The sequence below is a fragment of the Miniopterus schreibersii genome, assembly GCF_964146895.1.
Source record: "Miniopterus schreibersii genome assembly, chromosome: 13".
In the NCBI taxonomy this organism is placed as follows: Eukaryota; Metazoa; Chordata; class Mammalia; order Chiroptera; family Miniopteridae; genus Miniopterus; species Miniopterus schreibersii.
The window spans coordinates 35362187-35380761 of NC_138113.1; the positions used below are offsets into that span (position 1 = coordinate 35362187).

At 45.0% G+C, this 18575-nt stretch overlaps 1 protein-coding gene and 2 pseudogenes across 5 annotated transcripts in view; 2 read left to right on the top strand and 1 right to left on the bottom strand.

The window, feature by feature from the left end:
* The first annotated feature begins 716 nt into the window (after positions 1-716).
* Positions 717-1186, top strand: LOC308565983 (small ribosomal subunit protein eS24 pseudogene; annotated as a pseudogene). The gene has a single exon. The product of its transcript is annotated as a small ribosomal subunit protein eS24 pseudogene (transcript).
* A 10710-nt stretch (positions 1187-11896) lies between these two features.
* SLC1A4 (solute carrier family 1 member 4) overlaps positions 11897-18575 on the top strand; it is a 28095-nt gene continuing 21416 nt past the window's right edge. For 2 of the 3 annotated variants that reach the window (XM_081156410.1, XM_081156411.1), the window contains exon 1: positions 12140-12754. In XM_081156410.1, coding sequence (XP_081012536.1) covers positions 12228-12754 — 527 coding nt within the window. In that variant the 5' untranslated portion in view covers positions 12140-12227. Of the gene's footprint in view, positions 12755-18575 lie in introns of all 3 variants that reach the window. The other variant, XM_081156409.1, reaches the window with a different exon arrangement.
* On the bottom strand, positions 18048-18395 carry LOC308566238 (large ribosomal subunit protein eL30 pseudogene; annotated as a pseudogene). Its single transcript has one exon. The product of its transcript is annotated as a large ribosomal subunit protein eL30 pseudogene (transcript).

Sequence of the window (18575 nt, forward strand, 5' to 3'; positions counted from 1 at the left end):
GAATTACTATTTGGGACTGGAACAGAGGATCAGCGTTCCCTTTCTAGCAGATCCTGTCCCAAGGAAGCATTTGTTGGGCCAAGCTGAATTCTTCCTGCTTGGTTTTTGCTGATGGTACTTAGGTGCTAACTGAACTCTGCCTACGGCGTGTATATGTTTGCATTAGCATAAAGAGCATTTTCTACAAACGTTATTAGAAACTCATAATGGTCTTTCCTTGAATGTACTGTGTTTTAGTTGCTTGAGTATCATCATGTATTCATGTTTTCCACTGAATGTTTTTTTGTCTTCAGTGCTCAAGTTGTCCCAATCTGGCCAATGGGAGTCCCAGAGATCTTTACAAGTATTTTTGCTTTTTTAAAATAAGATTTTCTAAACCATTTCTACTTTCTCTGCCCCAAACATAGAACCATAAAGTCAGTTACTCTCCAAGGAGCCCTGGTTCCTTTTAGCAGAAAATAATATTAGAGACCAAAAATCTAAGAGCTATAGGAGTCCACACTAGATTGTGCCCTGGGAACACTGGTGGAGGAAGCATCATTGCTGACAGGTAGGTATGATGTCTTTAAAAGGTTTCATTAGTCAGGGTCCAGTCAGGAAAACAGAAGTCACACAAGGAATTTCCGCTGGAAGAGAGATAGTACAGGCAATTGATTACAAAAGTGTTAATCAATTGGCTCTTTTCCTCCCTGGCTCCTTGAAGATCAGCTGCCATCATGAATGACACAGTAACTATCCGGGACGGGAAGTTACGACGTGAGCAACAGACGACGTCAGCAAAAACAAATGGTCATTGAAGTCCTTCACCCTGGGAAGGCAACGGTACCTAAAACAGAAATATCGGGAAAACTAGCCCAAATGTGCAAGACCACACCGGATGCCATTTTTGTATTTGGATTCAGAGCCCATTTTGGTGGTGGAAAGACAATTGGCATTGGCACGATTTATGACAGCTTGGATTACACGAAGAAAAATGAACCCAAACATAGACCTACAAGACATGGCCTGTATGAGAAGAAAGGCGACCTCAGGAAAACAGCAAGAGGAACAGAGGAACTGAATGAAGCAAGTCAGGGGGACGGCAAAGGCCAACGCTGGCGCTGGCAGAAGTGAGCTGGAGATGAGACAGCAGGAGTCAAGATTCTTCAGGGACTTTATCTGCGGTGATTGTGCAAGAGAGAATTAATAAACTAAGGACTTTTTAAAAACGTGTTAGCTGGGGTGGGAACAAAATAAGGAATGCTGAGGCAAACCAGAGATTAATAACAGAGACAGTAATAACCCAGCAGCTACCACGGGGTTGGGGAGCAGAAAGGAAGACACGGACGGTGTTACTAGAAACCAGGACTTCAGAGGAGGGCTCAGCAGAGCTGACTCCGGACCTCTCGCCACGGCTCCAGCTCCGTCTGGGCCGTGCTCTGGCTGCTGAGGAAGGTGCGGTGCCACTGAGGCGGGCACCCCCAAGGGGCTGTGTGAGGCTGCTGTTGGGGCTGCAGGCAGAAGCTAGAAGCTGGAGCTAGAGCTGTCTGCTTCTGCTAACCATCTCCCAACAGGAGGCAGAAGCAGGATAGGAGCTCTACTTTCCTTTCTTCCACCCTCACGTTTCCCACCAGTGCCTCCCGGAACCAAGGAAGCCCCTGGCCAGGGAATGAGGGAAACGCCGCTCAGCTCCAGCACCAGAGTGGAGAAGGGTGGGCCCGGAGTGGGGCCACGGTAGGTGGGTAACCATCACGAAGGTCATCAGGGCACCTAGACTTTCCAATCAAACTCTAGCTTCTTTAAGTCTTTAAAAAAAATCTTGCTCTGTTATAAAATATTGCTTGAGTTACCAGTTTCTTCATGCGCCATATCATTTCTTATCAATTTTAATATATCAATATATATGTCTACACATTCATATAAACCTATGTATTTAAATAACATAACATTAACGGGCGCTGCTAAACACTAATATCCATTTATATTTTACTCAGAGCCTGACCTGGATTGGAATTACATTGTCTCACTCTCTCTTTCTTTTAGTGTGGTAACATATGCATAACATAAAATTTACCATGGTAACCATTTCTAAGCATACAGTTCAGTGGTGTTAAATATATTCACATTGTTGTGCAACCTGTATCTTCAGAACTCTTTTCATTTTGCAAAATTGAAAATCTATACCCACTGACCAACAACTCACTATCCTTCCTCCAGCTTCCAGCAACCACCATTCTGTATTAGGTCTCTACGAATTTGCCTACTTTAGATAAATTTGTGGAATCATACAACACCTGTCACTGTGAATGGCTTATTTCACTTATCATAATGTCTTCAGGGTTCCTCCACGTTGCAGCATGTGCCAGAATTTCCTTCCTTCTTAAGGCTTTTCAATACCCTCCTATGTATACATATATACCAAATTTGGTTATCCTTTCATCTGCCAGTATAGTCTTGTGGTACCTCCGCCTTTTGGCTATTGTAAATGATGCTATGAACATGGGTGAACATTTTTATTCTTTTTCATAATCTTTCTGTAGCTTTTTAGTCTTCATTCCACAGGAGTGTGTGTGTTTTAATTTTTTTAATTGATTTTTTTAGAGAGAGAGAAAGAGACATCAATGTGAGAGAGAAATATCGATCGTTGCCTCCCACACCGACCTGACAACCTGGGTATGTGCTCCGACCAGGAATTGAACCTGCCACCTCTTGGTGTATGGGATGGTGCTCCGACTGACTGAGCCACACCAACCAGGGCAGCTGTGTTCTTAACCATGTCAGATATAGCACCTTCTTTCACCCTTAAATGAAGTTCATAAATAATATAGCCTACCTAACACATAATTTCAGTAAAATCAATATAATAAAATAATATATGTTTTATTGTAAGTATTTGGAAATGATCACCTAGGGATATAATGAAATAATCAAGTATTTGCACATTGCACATGGTGGCCTCAGCCACAAATGTAGATGACCTCAGGAGCATGGTATTGGTGATTCAAATACCCTAAGTAGTGTTGCTTGATGACATGATTTCCTAGTATGGGTAACCAACACTTAGTAAAGTTTGAAACAAAGCAATCTTTCTTCAATGTCCACAACAATTATAATCTTATAAATGCACTGCATATTTATTTTGGGCAAAAAAAAAAAAAAAAAAAAAAAAAGATGCTTCTGTGTAAACAGAATTAAGTCTTGACTCATGTAATTTTAAACAGATGATTCCCCTTGTGGACATCATATAGGACATTGAAAATTTGTGAAGAACAGAGGATGATTTGCTGGGTAGGATGGGCCTAGAATCTTTGGCCCATGCCCACTAATGTGAGTGGCACCCCCTCAATCATTATGACAGCCAAGAAATGTCCCTAGATATTTCCAAAATGTCCCCTAGGAGGCAGTACTGTCCATATTAAGCGCTTAGTATGTTCTACTCATATTAAGTAGAGGGTCTGTACCTCTACCAGTTAAGTATTACCACAATAATGCTGTGTAACTGTGACCTTATGAGAAAAAAACAAACCAACAAAAAAAACACACCTTCACAGCCTTATTAATCTATTTGGCCAATTAGTGTGTTCTGAAATCCACTGCCAAGTCTGTGCCAAGGCCATGCTTCCCACAGGTTGCTCCCAGCCAATGGGCTTACTTCATCAGACCTATTTGTGGAAGACTTGAGACTCCTCTGAAAGCTGACCTTGGCTTGAGGTTCCAGGTAACTTTAATGAACCTTCCTTAGACTGCACAACAGTCTAGGACATATCTACCCAATCTTCCTGCCCTCTCTTCTTCACTTGGGGTAAGATTGCATTGCCTTCCAACAACTCTGCAAGCTTACATAGGTGTTGCCCAAATAAAATCCTTGTATGTTCTATCCCATCTTGGCATCTGCTTCTTAAAGGACTTGGACTAACACAGTAACAAAGAACCATGAAACCTCCATGGCACACAGCAACAACTTTTTATTGCTCACATTTTGGAGAGGGGATTTGGGGGCGTGACTAGATAGCTATGTTTATCTTTGTTGGACTTGCTCCCATATCTGGGGCTGACTGGCTGAGTTGATCTGGGATGACCTCTGCTGTGATGACTAAGGATTCAGTTGTACCGCATGTGTCGCTCATCAGCCAGCAGGTTAATCCAGGCATGTTCTAAGGGCAATGGAACGGGCACAGGAGAAAAGCTCAATCAATGTATAAGCCTATATAAAACCTCTAATTGCCTCAGGCAAGCTATACCCATTGGTTAAAGAAGATCATGTGACTGAGCCCACAAGGAGTTGGAGGGCTCTAAAAAGTAACATGACAAAGATTCCGGATATAAGGACAGATGAAGTAGGGGACTGTTTTCATAATCAGTCACATGTCCATGTATTTTTCTTATTAGTGAAGCACCACTCTCACTGTTTTAAAAAATTTTAACTTCTTTTACATTTTTCTATAATCACAACATTGTAGAATCAAACTTATTAATAGAGAGAAATAACTTCACAGTTAAGGGAACTTGAAAAAGAACAAGCACAGCTTAAAGTGAGTAGTAGGGAGAAAAGAATAAAGATCAGAGCAGAAATAAGCAAAATAGACTTAAAAAAACAATACAAAAGATCAATGAAACCAAGAGCTGGTTCTTTGAAAAGATAAACAATATTGACAAACCTTTAACCAGACTCACCAAGAAACAAAGAGAGAGGACCCAAATAAATAAAATTAGAAATGAAACAGAAGTAACAACTGACATCAAAGAAATACAAATGATTGAAGAAAAACATTATGAATAACTATATGCCAACAAATTGGACAATCTGGAAGAAATGGATAAATTCCTAGAAACATATAATCTTCCAAATCAGGAAGAATCAGAGAATATGAACAGACAGATTACAACTAAGTGAAACTGAGGCAGTAATCAAAAACTCCCAACAAACGTAAGTCCTGGACCGGATGGCTTCACAGGTGAATTTTATCAAACAGGCAAAGAAGAACTAACACTTATCTTTCTCAAAGTATTCCAAAAATTTCAAGAGGATGGAAGACTCCCAAGCTCATTTTACAGGGCCAACATTATCCTAATTCTAAAGCCAGATAAAGACACTACAACAAAAGAAAATTATAGGCCAATATCCCTGATGAACATAGATGTCAAAATTCTCAACAAAATATAGCAAACTGGATGCAGCAGTACATTAAAAAGATAATACATGATGACGGTAGTGTCAAGCGAGGATATAGCCCAATTCCCCCTCCCAGTCAGTGGAAAGGTGTCCACCTGGTCAGCGGCCACAAGGAGCAGAACAGTTCACACCTGACTGTCTCCCTCATCCTTTCAGCTAACAAGCCTCACCAGACTATCTTTTGTCCTTGGCCTGCATGAAGGCCGTTCCCAGCACAGCTCCCTCTTCCTCCCCTCTGCCAGCTGCTAGATAATCCCTTGCACAACCCTGCCCAGGCGGAAACTCACCCTACTGGCCACCACTGGGGCTTCCTCAGATGTAAGTAATAAAGGCTATGTCTTTCTCCTCTGGTCCCCCCCACCCCGGGAGAGGGGTGGGTGTTGGATTAGCAAAGGACAGACTGGCGCTCCCTGGGATGCAAGGTACAGTGACCAAGTGGGATTTCTTCCGGGGATACAAGGTTGGTACAATATCCACAAATCAAGGGACGTGATACAAAACATAAACAAAATGAAAAACAAAAACCACAGTCATATCAATAGATGCAGAAATGGCATTTGATAAAATCCAGCACCCATTTTTGATTTTTAAAAATCTCAGCAAATTGGGAATAGAGGGACCATACCTCAACGTAATAAAGGCAATATGACAAACCTACAGCCAACATCGTACTCAATGGGCAAAAACTACAAGCGTTCCCCTTAATATCAGGAACAAGACAGGGATGCCTGCTTTCACCACTCTGATTCAACACAGTACTGGAAGTCCTGGCCACAGCAGAGGCAAAAATAGAAGGCATACAAATGGGAAAGGAGGAAGTAAAACCATCATTATTTGCAGATGGCATGACACTGCATATAGAGAACCCTAAAGATTCCACCAAAAAACTACTAGGACTGATAAGTGAATTCAATAAAGTAGGATACAAAATAAATATCCAGAAATCAGTTGCATTTTTATACACCAATAATAAACCATCAGAAAGGGAAACTAAGAAAACAGTCCCACTGAGTTCTTGAAAGGTTAATTATCTTTTCGGGAGTGCCGGGTTGTTTCCCAAACAGACTTCAGCAAATTTTTGTGCCAGACATAATAAATTTGGGGGAGAACTATAACTCATTATAATTAATAGCCACTTCTTCTCTACCCTATCCAATCTCTCTCTTTTCTAATCCCAGCTGCTTCTCACTTTTTAGCACTGTATTCAGTAAGAAGGACTTGGTTGAAAGGTTTAGAAGGACTAGCTTTAGAACTTCTCTTGGACTTCTCTTTAATTCTAAACTCTGTTTATTCAATGCCCTTGTAAATGCTTTTTGATTGAGTAATCTGTGGTGGGGGGGAGGCGAGAGGAGAGGATTGACTTGTTGAAATGCAGGTTCCTCCATTCTACCCAGGTTCAGAATATGCATTTTAATCAGCTCCTCAGATAATCCATACTCCCCTTTTCTGTATTTTACTCCATGGGCCTTGCAAAATGATTTACTCTTACAAAGCAACTCAGTAAGCATGCGGTTGTGTCATTGAATTAAATCCCTACTCTTGGAACCTTTGCCCACAAAACACAGATACCAAACTAACTTATATTCCCATCTTTCAGCTCATGTCTTTTGATGTTCCTATTTTACCAGTCCTCTCTTAGGAGAAAATGTCAGTTAACAGAGCTTTAGCTCCTCTCTAAAACCATAGAGACAGACATCTTTTTTCTGTGTCATCCTGCCTTTTACTCCCACTCTGACCAAAATCCCTTTTAGTATTGACTCAAATTGTTTTTCCAAGTGTGCACTTGACTATAACCCTTTTTTTTTTTTCTATATCGTGGGTAGAGATGATACTGAGGAGAGCCAGAGGGAGAAATACAGATTACAAAGTCACCAGCACTTTGCTTCCAGTGCGCCATTGCACACTAAGTCATCCACCACGGTAGAAAAAGTACTTATTACTTTGGATTTTCACTTTACTTGCTTTGTTTGCTATCTGATCTATTTGAAAAGCAAATATTCTTTTTTAAAAATTACATTGCATTTTCTACAAAGCTGTGTTTTGCTGACATGGAAAGAATTAAACTAAAGTTTAACCTTTTAAATACAATTGTTAAACTACCTGGTGTCTCTCAGTAAAGGTAAAGAAGTACTTTAGAACCCAAATTTACCTGTGATGAAGGATACAATTTTCCCTTTCAGTCCATTCATGGCAAGAAATAATTCCTGCTGTGGGATTTTAGGGATGCCCCTAGCAGTTCTAGTGAAATAATGTGGGAGATATCACACTGTCACCACATGTGAAGTTAGAACTGAGATAACCTCTTTACTAGCAGAAGCCAGCATGTGTGTATAATAAAGACTATCCATCAATACATAAGTATATTGGGAGTGATAAACAGTCACTCTGACAAGGTAGGAAAAACACCATTCTTATTACTTCATAAGTAAGAAATCCATAGCACAGCTTTAATGAGGGAAACTGAGTCTTCTCTATGATGGACGGTGTAGTCATGGTTTTAAGAACATGTCTAAATGATGCCCAAAGAACTTTGTAACAGAGTCATCCAAAGAGACACCAGAGCAAGGGCACCTGTGGAAGTAGTGACGTCCACGCGCCACTCTGGTCTTGAACGTGTGCACATGTAGGCCTTAAGGATGTTGTTGTGGATCAAAGGTGGCTGCACATCCTTTGCTAGTCCCCCTGTTAGAGGTGGACTCTAATTCTCCCACCTTGAATCTGGGCTGACTTTAGTGACTTGCTTGACTAACAGAGTGTGAAAGAAGTGATGTTCTGGAACTTCTGAAACCACGTCAGAAGAAGTCTTGCAGCTTCTACCTAGATTTCTTAGGACACTCGCTCTGAGGGAAGTCAACCACTAGGTAGGAAGTCCGACGACTACACTGAGATCACCATGCTGTGAGGAACCCAAGGTAGCCACATTGAGGGACAGAAGGAGGGAGGGGGAGGGGGGAAGGGAGGCCAGCTGGCCCCAGTTATTCCAGCCATACTAGACCAGCTGCCAGTTCTGCAAATGGAAGAGTCATGTTGGACACTGCAGCCTCAGTAGATCCCAGAGGATAGCCAGCCAGAACAGAGGCCACAGGCATATGACCCCAGTTCAGCTATGCCAGCCATTAAACCATTAAACCCAGCTGAAGTCATGAAACAGATGAGAACACCTGCTGCGCCCTCTTTGAGTTTCTGGTCTACAAAATCATAAGTAAGAAAATGGTTGTTGTTTTATGCCACTATGTTTTAGAGTGGTTTGTTATGTAGTAATAGATAACTGGAACAGGTGTTAAAGAGAGGATTTTTATTACTTAGCTATTGCCACAATAATGCAGCATAATACTTGACTCCAAAACTTGGTGAGTTTCAACAGCTTTATTTTTCTCACTCATGGGTCTTTGTTTTGCTTGGGATGCCCTTCTTTAGGCTGGGAGGGAGCTGGGCTTGCTTAAGGATGCAGTGTGGACTCTGTCTTTGTTCTGGTGCCAGGCTGAAGGGGGAGCATCTATTTGGGGCATGCTGGGTCACATGTATGCAGGAGCCCAAGTGCAAGTCTGTGAAAACATTATTCCATTTATTCCATTGGAAATAAGTGGAAAACATTATCTGCTTGTTCCATTGGCCAAGTAGGCCATATGGTCAAGCTCAAAGTCAAAGGGGTAAGTACACCCCCATCCAAGTGAGAGGAAGGAGAGAAGACAGACTTGAACAATACTCCAGCCTACTGAGAGCTTCAAGCATCAGGTAACGGTGGTAGTGATAGTGAGTGGTGTCAAGCTGGACCATTTTTAAGGTATTTCTATAATTTGGTACTTATACATGTAGAACCCAAAGAAAACACATATAAGTTTTGTGGGGGGAGGTGTCTAACTACAGGAATCAACAATTTTTGTACTAAATACCTACAAGCAGGAGGCATGTAAAATTATAAAAAGACAAAAGAAATGTAATAGAAGAGCAAATAGAGAGGAGATTTTTTAAAAGGAGAGGAAAATAAAGAAAATGAAACCCTTCACCAATTGTTGGGGAGGCCAGGGGCACTCACCTGTTTCTTGGTTTGTCTCACATGTAGGCAGAGCTGCTTCTAGGCAGTCAGCCCCTGAAGGATGTCCCAAGGGACCAGCTCCTCCATAAGGAGAGGTTTTGCTAGTTCAATAACATATACATTCAGCATGGCATAAGGCGTCCTCAAACACCACTTTCCCATGTCCAATGAAAGTGTCAATAATGCAGAGAGTGCCCCACTCCCAGCTGAGGGTTAACTATTAACACAGCTCTGGGGTGCAGAGAACAGCACACAAAGCTGCGGGCGGCAAGTAGAGTTGGAGCAAGGGGGGATTAAGAAAGGCCTTGGGAGAGAAGTGGTGTCTGAACTGGGGTTGGATGCAGAGGCAAGACAATGTGGAAGCAGCACACAGTCCCATTTTTGATGCAAATGTAGAGGGCCAGAGAGTAAGCTGAGGCCAGATCATGGCGGGTCTCGAATGCCAGGATAAAGAGCATCTTCTTAATTCAGTGGGAGCCACTGGAAGCTTTTGAACAAAAAGTGACAAGAAGGAGTTGTCCTCCAGTATCATTCTTTCCTGCTTCTAATAACAGAAGCCACAATTTTTAACTGGGTATATGCCTGTGAAAAATAAAGATTATTATTTCCTAATGTCTCTTGCAGCTAGGTGTGGTCATGTGACTAAATTCTGGCTAATGAAGTATAAAGGAAATAGCATATACAACTTTTAGAAAGTGTTCTTAAGGAGAGAGGGAATTGTTCCTTTTTTTTTTTGTTTCCTGTTGGATAGAAGCTGAAACTAATCCTAACATGTAAATTATTTATTAGGAAGATCGGCCTGAGGCAAGGCAAAATATAAGGTGGTTGGAACAAAAGGAGCATTGGAGGTGTGAGGGTTAATTAGGAGACAATTCCATAGTCAAGATAAGAAGTGAGAAAATAAAAACTGAGCCAAGTATAGTAGCAGTGGAAATGGATGGGAGGGGTGGATGTGATAAATACTGTGAAAAGGGTGTCTGCGGGATTTGGCAAGTGATAAGATGAGAGGAGACACCAGAGAAGGAAGAATCATAGGTGACTTTGAGATTTCAAGCAGAGTAACTGGCAGTCAACAATGTTAGCAACAGAAACCAGTGAGTCAGAAGGATGAGCAGGCTTGAGGAAGGAAGCCATGAGGTCAGTTTTTGACATGCTAAGTTGGAATGCCTGCAGCATGTCCAGGTGCATATGTAAAGCAGGCAACTGGAAATTCATTTCTGGAGCATGATTTGAGAGTCCTTGCATAAAAAAAGATAGTCAAAACAAAGGGAGTTGCTGGTTGGCGAAATAGTGTTTCTCTAGAAATTCCTCTTTCAGGGTCTGTGCACAAAGATAAACCGAGTTATGCAAAATCAGATAAAAATATGTACAGCTCTTCACCTGACATGTACCCCCCTCCCTCCCTCAAAATAAAATAAAATAAAATAAAAATAAAATAAAACCCCACAAGCTCCAGCCAATGACTGGCTGGCTGGCTGGCAAATCTCACTGTCTCAAAACTTGGACAGCTCCTTAAAGTTCCTTAGGAAGGCCTTTTGCTTGATTTGCACAAATATCTACCATGACATGTTTTAAGATGACTCCTTTTTAGCAAGAGATCTATAGTAAATCACCTTCCTCCTTAATTCAGGCTAAGCACGTGTAAGAAGACTTCCCTTCCACAAAAGTTTGAAAGAACAGTTTTTTTCAAAAGGAGAATGAAAAAAATCTAATAAATGTGACAGAGTAAAACGACTCTACAGAGCTTTCTCCTATATCGGCTGTGACCAGAGCAAATGTTAAATAAAAGTTGAAATAAAGAGGAAATGAACTGAATGTGAACAGTAAGGAACCATCTTCGCGGGCGGGCTAAACAGCCATCTGCACTGTGTTTGCGGGACGGCCGGGGGATGCAAGAGGTTAAAAGCCGGTGGCTTGCGTGTTCCAGCTGAGGTTGCGTGGTAGAGAGGCAGCAGCTGGAAGTAGTGGCGTGAGAGCTGTTTCTTCCAGAATTTTGCGTCTTTACCGCAAAATTCTGCAGGGGCGCCCAAGCTACGCTCCTCCGAGCGCGCGGTGGCGGGGCGGGCTCTGGGTTTGGGGACTTGGGTTTCACTTCGGGGTGTCAAAGCCCATAGTGAGCCTGCGGATAAGGCTTTTCTCTCTCACCCACCCACCCTGTCTCGGGGCCAGGGCCTGCGCTGGGCACCCGGTGTGCTTTCCCGCACGCAACCGCACAGGGCTTCTTGGGAGGAGGGGATTTTACGCAGGAGGACGCGGCGGGAAGACGACCCCGGGGCCCCTCACGCGCGCGGCCCCTTAGCCGGCAAGTTCTCGGGCTACCTGCGGGCCGTGCGGGGCAAAAGCACCGACCCTGGAGGAAACCCCTCCCTCCCCCAATCAGGACCAAGAACGCAGCCGCTCCGCACACTCTGCCCGCCCTCTGACCCGGAGAACCAGGCCTCCGCAGGCCGGGAGGCTCCGCCAGGGGCCCGAGCCTCCCGCGGCGGCCCGGAGCCCGCCCGCATCACAGGGGTCTGGAGGCGGCTGCGGGCACGCGGATTGGTCGGCTCCACCTGCGCCTCGCGGCCGCGGGCAGCGCCCCGCTGCCTCCCGCAGCGCCCCCAGCCCCGCGCCGCACCCCACCACGCGAGCTGCCCGGAGTTGAGGGGCGGCTCCAGGGCGTCGATTGGCTAGAGCCGCAGAGAGGCCTGGCCCGTTGTGGAGGGGGCGGGCCCCAGGTCGATCCCTCCTTTTATTTGTGTCCGCGGGCACCCGCTCTTGCATCATCTTCTGCCAGCGACTGCTGCGGGAAGGGCCGGCGCGGCGCGATCCGCTTAGCCCGCAGCTGCCCCCGCTCCCAGCGCCTCTCCCGCGCCTCTCCCGCCCCTCTCCGCACCTGCTCCTGCTCTCAGACCCCTCGTCTCCCGAGGCCTGGCTCCAGAACCCGCCCGACACCACGAGCGCATCCCGCCAAGCTCCTCCCGAGCCATTCATTGAGCGCTCCGTCTTTTACTAGAACCCGAGGCCCCCGCCTCCTTCAGCTCCGCCGCGGGCGACGCCATGGAGAAGAGCAGCGAAACCAACGGCTACCTAGACGGCGTGCAGGCTGGGCCTGCGGCGGGGCGCGGGGCCCCCGGGACCGGCGCGGGACGCGCGCGGCGCGGCGCCCGCTTCCTGAAGCGCCACGCGCTGGTGCTGCTCACCGTGTCCGGCGTGGCGGCGGGCGCGGGCCTCGGCGCCGCGCTGCGCGGGCTCGGGCTTTCCCGCACGCAGATCACCTACGTGGCCTTCCCCGGCGAGATGCTGCTCCGGATGCTGCGCATGATCATCCTGCCGCTAGTGGTCTGCAGTCTCGTGTCGGGCGCCGCCTCCCTCGACGCCAGCTCCCTCGGACGCCTGGGCGGTATCGCCATCGCCTATTTCGGCCTCACCACGCTCGGCGCCTCGGCCCTTGCCGTCGCCTTGGCGTTCATCATCAAGCCTGGGTCTGGCGCGCAGACCCTCAAGTCCAGCGACCTTGGGCTAGAGGATTCGGGGCCCCCTCCAATCCCCAAAGAGACAGTGGATTCTTTCCTCGACCTGGCCAGGTAACAACCCCCCACCCACCCACCCACCCCTCAGTGGAGACGCCAGCTCTTTAATACACTCCGGTTCATTCTTAAACACACACCTTCGTATACTCCTAAGTTAATTCATAATTGGCTGCTGCTATTTTTTAAATATCCGAGTAATGTCTGGAGGCTTTGCGTGCTGACTACACCATTGCAGACATCAGCCTTGGTGCACCGTACAATCCGAAGGAGCAGGGAGGGTCACGTCTTTTAGCAAGAGCCAGTCCCGTTAGGTGTGAGTGGGCTGAGGGCAGAAGCGGCAGCCTCACCTGCACTTTACTCCTGTACTCTCTGGCTACATTCTAACCACTCTTGGCTCTCTTCACCTCATTTTCTCCCACACAGCGCCCGAAAGCTTCTGGGAGCTTTGGGTAAATTTTGCCTGTTGGACCATCCTTGCCTGTAATCTGTGGCTTTTTCTGTTTCAGCCCTTTGGCTGGGAGGAAGCTGGCGATTTTTTGAGGAGTTGTCAGAGGACCCAAGGATAACAAGGCTGGGTTTAGTTGTGTGGGGCCCATTGCCCAGACAAGCCTCTCCTGGGGGCTTGGGACAGGTTGCCCTCCACCCCATAGTCGGGACCACTGTAGAGTGTTGTGAGTTTCAAGGGGCTTTATTTGTGGGAAGGTGTGAGTTCTAGACGAGAGGGAAAGAAAAACATCTTCACTTAGCTTTGCCTGTTTTCTGTGACTTACAAGTTGCCTTTCATCCCTTGAGATGTAGTATCCAGCCAGATCAGTCTCTCCTGCTTTCTCCATTAGCCCAGAGTTCACAGATGGGAAAATTGCAGCCTGGAGTCACTTACTAACCTGGCTAAGTGCAGCTGAGGAGTTCAGCTGGCTCCTGCTCCAGGTTTCCAATTGGAAGTCTTGGAGAAATCTGTTTTGTCTTAGTCACTGAGGCAAAGCTCATTGCTAAGGCTGTGAAAAACAGCAAACTGTGGGCAAAATGACTTGACTTACTGCTGTTTCTATTTCTCTCTCTGGAAAATGTGATGACTGTCTACCGCTTAAGAGAGTGTTCGTTTGAAACTATGGCAATAACAACCAAAAAAAAAAAGTCCAAGCTATTACAGTGAAAAATAAAAATCTCTGATGAGGCGGACCAGAAAGTTAGTACCGAAACTTCTTACCAAAACGCCAGGTAGAGGTGTCTACTAGGGCTTTGACGACATCACAGCCTTTGTTTAGTGTCTGGCAGCTTGATATTTGAAGTCTTTAGAGATCCTTAAAGTTTGGGGACTTACTTTTAGGTGGGTGTTGAAAACAGTCTAATGAGGTTGAGAGTGCCTTTGGCTCTTCAGTGTATCTGTCCCCTGTTCTGGGAGAAAAAGCAGGTATGGGGGCTAAAGAATTCTTTTTTGCAGGGAGCAGTGGCCCAGGGAGGGAATGTGGATGCACAGCTCTGACATGCTGGTTATACCCCTACAGGGAGGCTCAGTAGCATTCTCACCTCCAAGAGAGGGGTAGTGGCCAAAAAACAGTGGGGAGGGGTGATATGAGGGGTTACCTTATTACCACCAGCCCCTGAAGGCATTTCTTATTTCCTGATCGTGGCATGCTAGTTTTAGATCCAAGCCCCTTTTAGCTCCTGCTTCTGAAGTGAACAGTGAGCGAGCATCGTGGCATAGCTGTCAGTGTAGGCGCGGACTTTTCAGTGACTTGGGCTGCAGATACAGGGAAAGACTAAAAGAACCGTTGTCATGGCTTGTTGGGGATAGGTGGTGTTTCATAATGCTTCCAACAGCCAACCTCATTTAATCCAGCAGCTCACGGATAAAGGTAGTGTAGGTGGTGTGATCCTATTTTACGAATGAGGAAATTGAGCCACAGAGGGATTAAGTGATTTGTTCAAGGTCACAGATTAATTTATCAAAAGAGAGATTCGAAGAACCATGCATGGGTCTCAGTGCCCCACAGTTCAGGGCTCTCTTTCTCCCACTCTCCCCTTCCCCACGTCAACATGCGATAGTAATGACAACATGCTGCCAGCCTAGTCCACAGTCAGAAATGTTTGCTCTGAGTCAAAAGAGGAACCAGGTAAGGGCTTGACTGAGTTACGGCAGATGCACTTTCTCTAAAAAGACGAGATGAGCCCTTTCGGTGAAGGAAAGCATGCATGGAGCTGCTAAGACTCGGCTTTCACGTTGAGCAACTTGTGAAAGTAAACAGCCCTGAGCCACGTAGAAATATTTCCTGGGTCTGGGAAGATTCTAGGTAAAAATTTTAAAATTGCTTCCTTCAGAGAAACCTCACAGATGTTGATTTTATGTGATTCTGGGCATGTTCTTTAGCAAAGGCAGGACACAGTCCTTTCTGCCTGTGGGCCCATGAATGAAATGAGAATCTGCCAGTAAACACCTCAGTTATCCAGCAGGCCCTCACCTGGTAACTGCCCACAACGTAAACACCGGGAAGAAGTGGGAAAGGCCTCTGATGACTTCATGCAGTGCAGGCTTTGCTTTAGACCATGACCTTTCCTGGTCGTGGTGTGCCCCAAAATCCCACGGGGTCTTTCTGCCATAATTTCTAATTTGTTTTTTCAAGATCTAACTACAAGTCAGGAAGAAATGAAGCCAATAGATATTCATTATGCCTTTTAGAAAATTCAGAATGCCATTACCAAGTGGTTTGATTTCCTACCATGCAATGGATTAGAAATAACAAAGTAGACTGTGGAGTGGGTGTGAGGTGCTGGCACTAGGAGCGGGCCCTTTGAGAGCTGAGATTTGACAGTAGATAGCAACTGTCAGGTGGCAGAGTCACAGACCATCTCCTCCTGAGCAGCCTGGAGCTTTTATCGTGAGGTCCTGGAACAGTACGGGACTCTCAAAACTGAGTGTAACCCAAGGGACTGAGCCATGACTTTTCATCTGAAATGCAATGGTTTGGGCACCAAAGAGACAGAAACAGCTTAATCAGGAACCCACTCATTGTGAAGTTCTTAGTCCCTAACAATGCTTATTGATTATGGATCCTAGGGCACTTCCATAGCTTCCTGTGCCCTGGCTTCCTCATTTCCTAATGAGGATCATGATAGTACCTACCTCACAGGATTATTTTGAGGGTTAAATGAGTTATGTCTATAAAGCTCTTAGAACAGGGCAGACTAGCCCAATATATGCTTGCTCTTGTTATAAATGGAGCAGTATTACAGAGATTGGGGTTTTCCCCATTCACAACCAATGGGGATGGCTCTCTTTTTATAGTTTGAAATAAATGAGAGTAAGTGAGGGGAAAAAGAATGTTGGGGGGAACTCAAGATGACTAGAAGCTAATGTAGTCTTTAGATATATTGGGAACCACGTGGAGCCTGGAGAAAAAGAAGGGAACAGTGACTGACTGTTTTGGACTAATAGAATCAACACTATGGGAAATTTGGAAAGTGGAGAAAAGTCAAAACTAAACACAGAAGAGCCTTCCATTCTGAAATGGGGCAGAAATCCTCACATGTGCTCCTTGACATTCCATTTTCTTTTCTCCCTGCCTTACCTGTATGGTCTCCAAAACTGACCTCAGCTATAAATGGAAAGGACTGAGGCAGCTGGCTTCTAAACATTCATCTGGATGCTAAACTTTGTAGTTTTCAAATGGAAAACCAAAGACGTATCTGCAGAGGAGGCAGGTAGGGACAGCTCCAGATCGGAGGTTCTATCTGCACTGGCAGCCAGAAGAATGGCCCCAGGCTTGTGTCTTTTGCAGAAGTATAGCCAGGAGCTACAGGTGCCTGGTAAGCACAATTGAGATTTTGCCTGTCGCCCTTTTTTCTAGGAGTTATGTTTTCTCTTGTGCTCATTTTATCAACAGCTGACTGTGCTATGAACCTCTCCCTTCAGCAAGGGAAGCGTGAGTGACTTACTTTCCTTCCCAAGGACTGGTGTGAATTTGATGCCTCTCAGTTGCAAAGACACTTTGCTCAATAGGTGCAAAGAAACCTATTGGAGACAGAGATCTAATGTTGGCCCCTAGATCACAGTTAAAAGAATGAATAGTGAATAATTTATTTTGATGTTGGCCATGGCAGGTTGTTCAATCTATGCCTATGCATCTCTTTCTCTTCTATAGGCAAGATGAAGACTCTTAGCAAATCTAACAAGGATCCAAATTAATGGAGGTTTCTCAGCCAAACTAGTCACTAAAATGGTAGCTTGTAATTAAAAAAAAAAATGCTTTTAACACTATTCCTTCTACCCAGGAGACTACCTGAATAGTTCAGGTACTGAAAAGAACCTGTACCCAGAGAGGCAGCGTGAGTAGCAATTAAGAGCAGACACTGAAGTCAATTACCTGGGTTTGAATCCCGCTCTACCACTTACTAGCTGTGTGGACAAATCATTTAGCTTCTCGGCACCTCAGTTTCCTTACCTGTAAAATGAGGCTAATAATAGTATCTACTACCTAGACTTGTTATGAGGAATAAATGAGCTAATATTTGAGTGTCTTGCTAATATACTAGTATGTCCCAGCCTCTCAGGCTACCTGATACAGAGAATGATACAGTGCTGTTCCTTGCCTCATTTCCTAAAATTGTCCCCTACCCAAGGGGCCCTGCATTAGCCTTTCCAGCTGGAATTTAAAACTGGATGTGGGCCTTAAAAAGCTAGATTACTCTCCCACCCCCCCACTGTCACAGTAGTGTGACCCCACCACCCAGCCCTTCCTCTGCTCCCAGCCTTGTCGGGAGTACCAGGATCAGAAGGAGCACACCCTTGTTAACTGGCTGTAACCGTAAACACCAGGATAATAAATATCAGATGTATATATCATGAGCCCTATCCTGTTCTGAAGAGTCTTTGAAATTTTCATAAGTTCAGGAAAGAATTTTTGAACTTAAAGGAGCAAAAAATATATCCAAGCAAAAGTAAATTGTTTTACAGTCTTCTCACACAGAATAGGGAAATGCATACCACCCTTGACAAATAGGATCAGAAGAATTAACAGTAACAGATGTGTAAAGAAGGAACACTGTGAAGTTTTTCATCCTGAGAGCTGCAGGAGCTTGTACAGTACCACTAAGTTTCTGCCGTCACCAGTTCAGCCTTGGCTCATACCAGTTTTTCTGTTTGTTTTAAGTAATGTATCCAGAGATTCCTATAGCTCTGGAAAAGCGTATCCATTCATTCTCTCCCAATTTGGTCTGACTTGCGTCTCTGGATTTAGCAGTATGGTCTTGGCATTTTTGCAAATGTTTTTTACTTGAACCCACTATAAGAAATACTTTTTTTTTTTAAACAAGCTCTGGCCAGTTTTATTAAAGAAAAATTTTGCATGATTTATTTCTCACCAGTCTGTTCTGGCATGCTTCTGATGATGTCAGAATCACCTGGATCAATGATAGTCAGTGTGCATACTCTGTAGAATTTTCCACACGCGGTGCCCAATTCAATATTATTGCCCCTGTAGTGATGGACACCAGTCCTGGCCAGCATGGTGTAATACTCTAGTTCAGATTTCCTCAAGGCTGGGTGGGTGTTGGCGAGGATGACCAGTCTTGCTTTGCCTGGTCTGATCATCTTCAGACTGTGCTTGTACCCCGGCACGTACTTTCCACTTTTCATAACAAGGTGGAGCCTAGAGTTGATCGACTCCAGCAACGCTTTCATCTTCTTTGCAGCGACCATCTTCTTGTCTTAGGTTCTGGACAGCCCCCAACCAAGAGCAGCCACAGAGATGGAAGGGACGCAAGAAAGAAAAAAAACGTTTAAAATTATGGCATCCATACATATGCACATATGCTCCCCCACCCCATATACACACCCTGAAACATCAGTTTCATAAAACAACACTTTAAGTGTGGTACA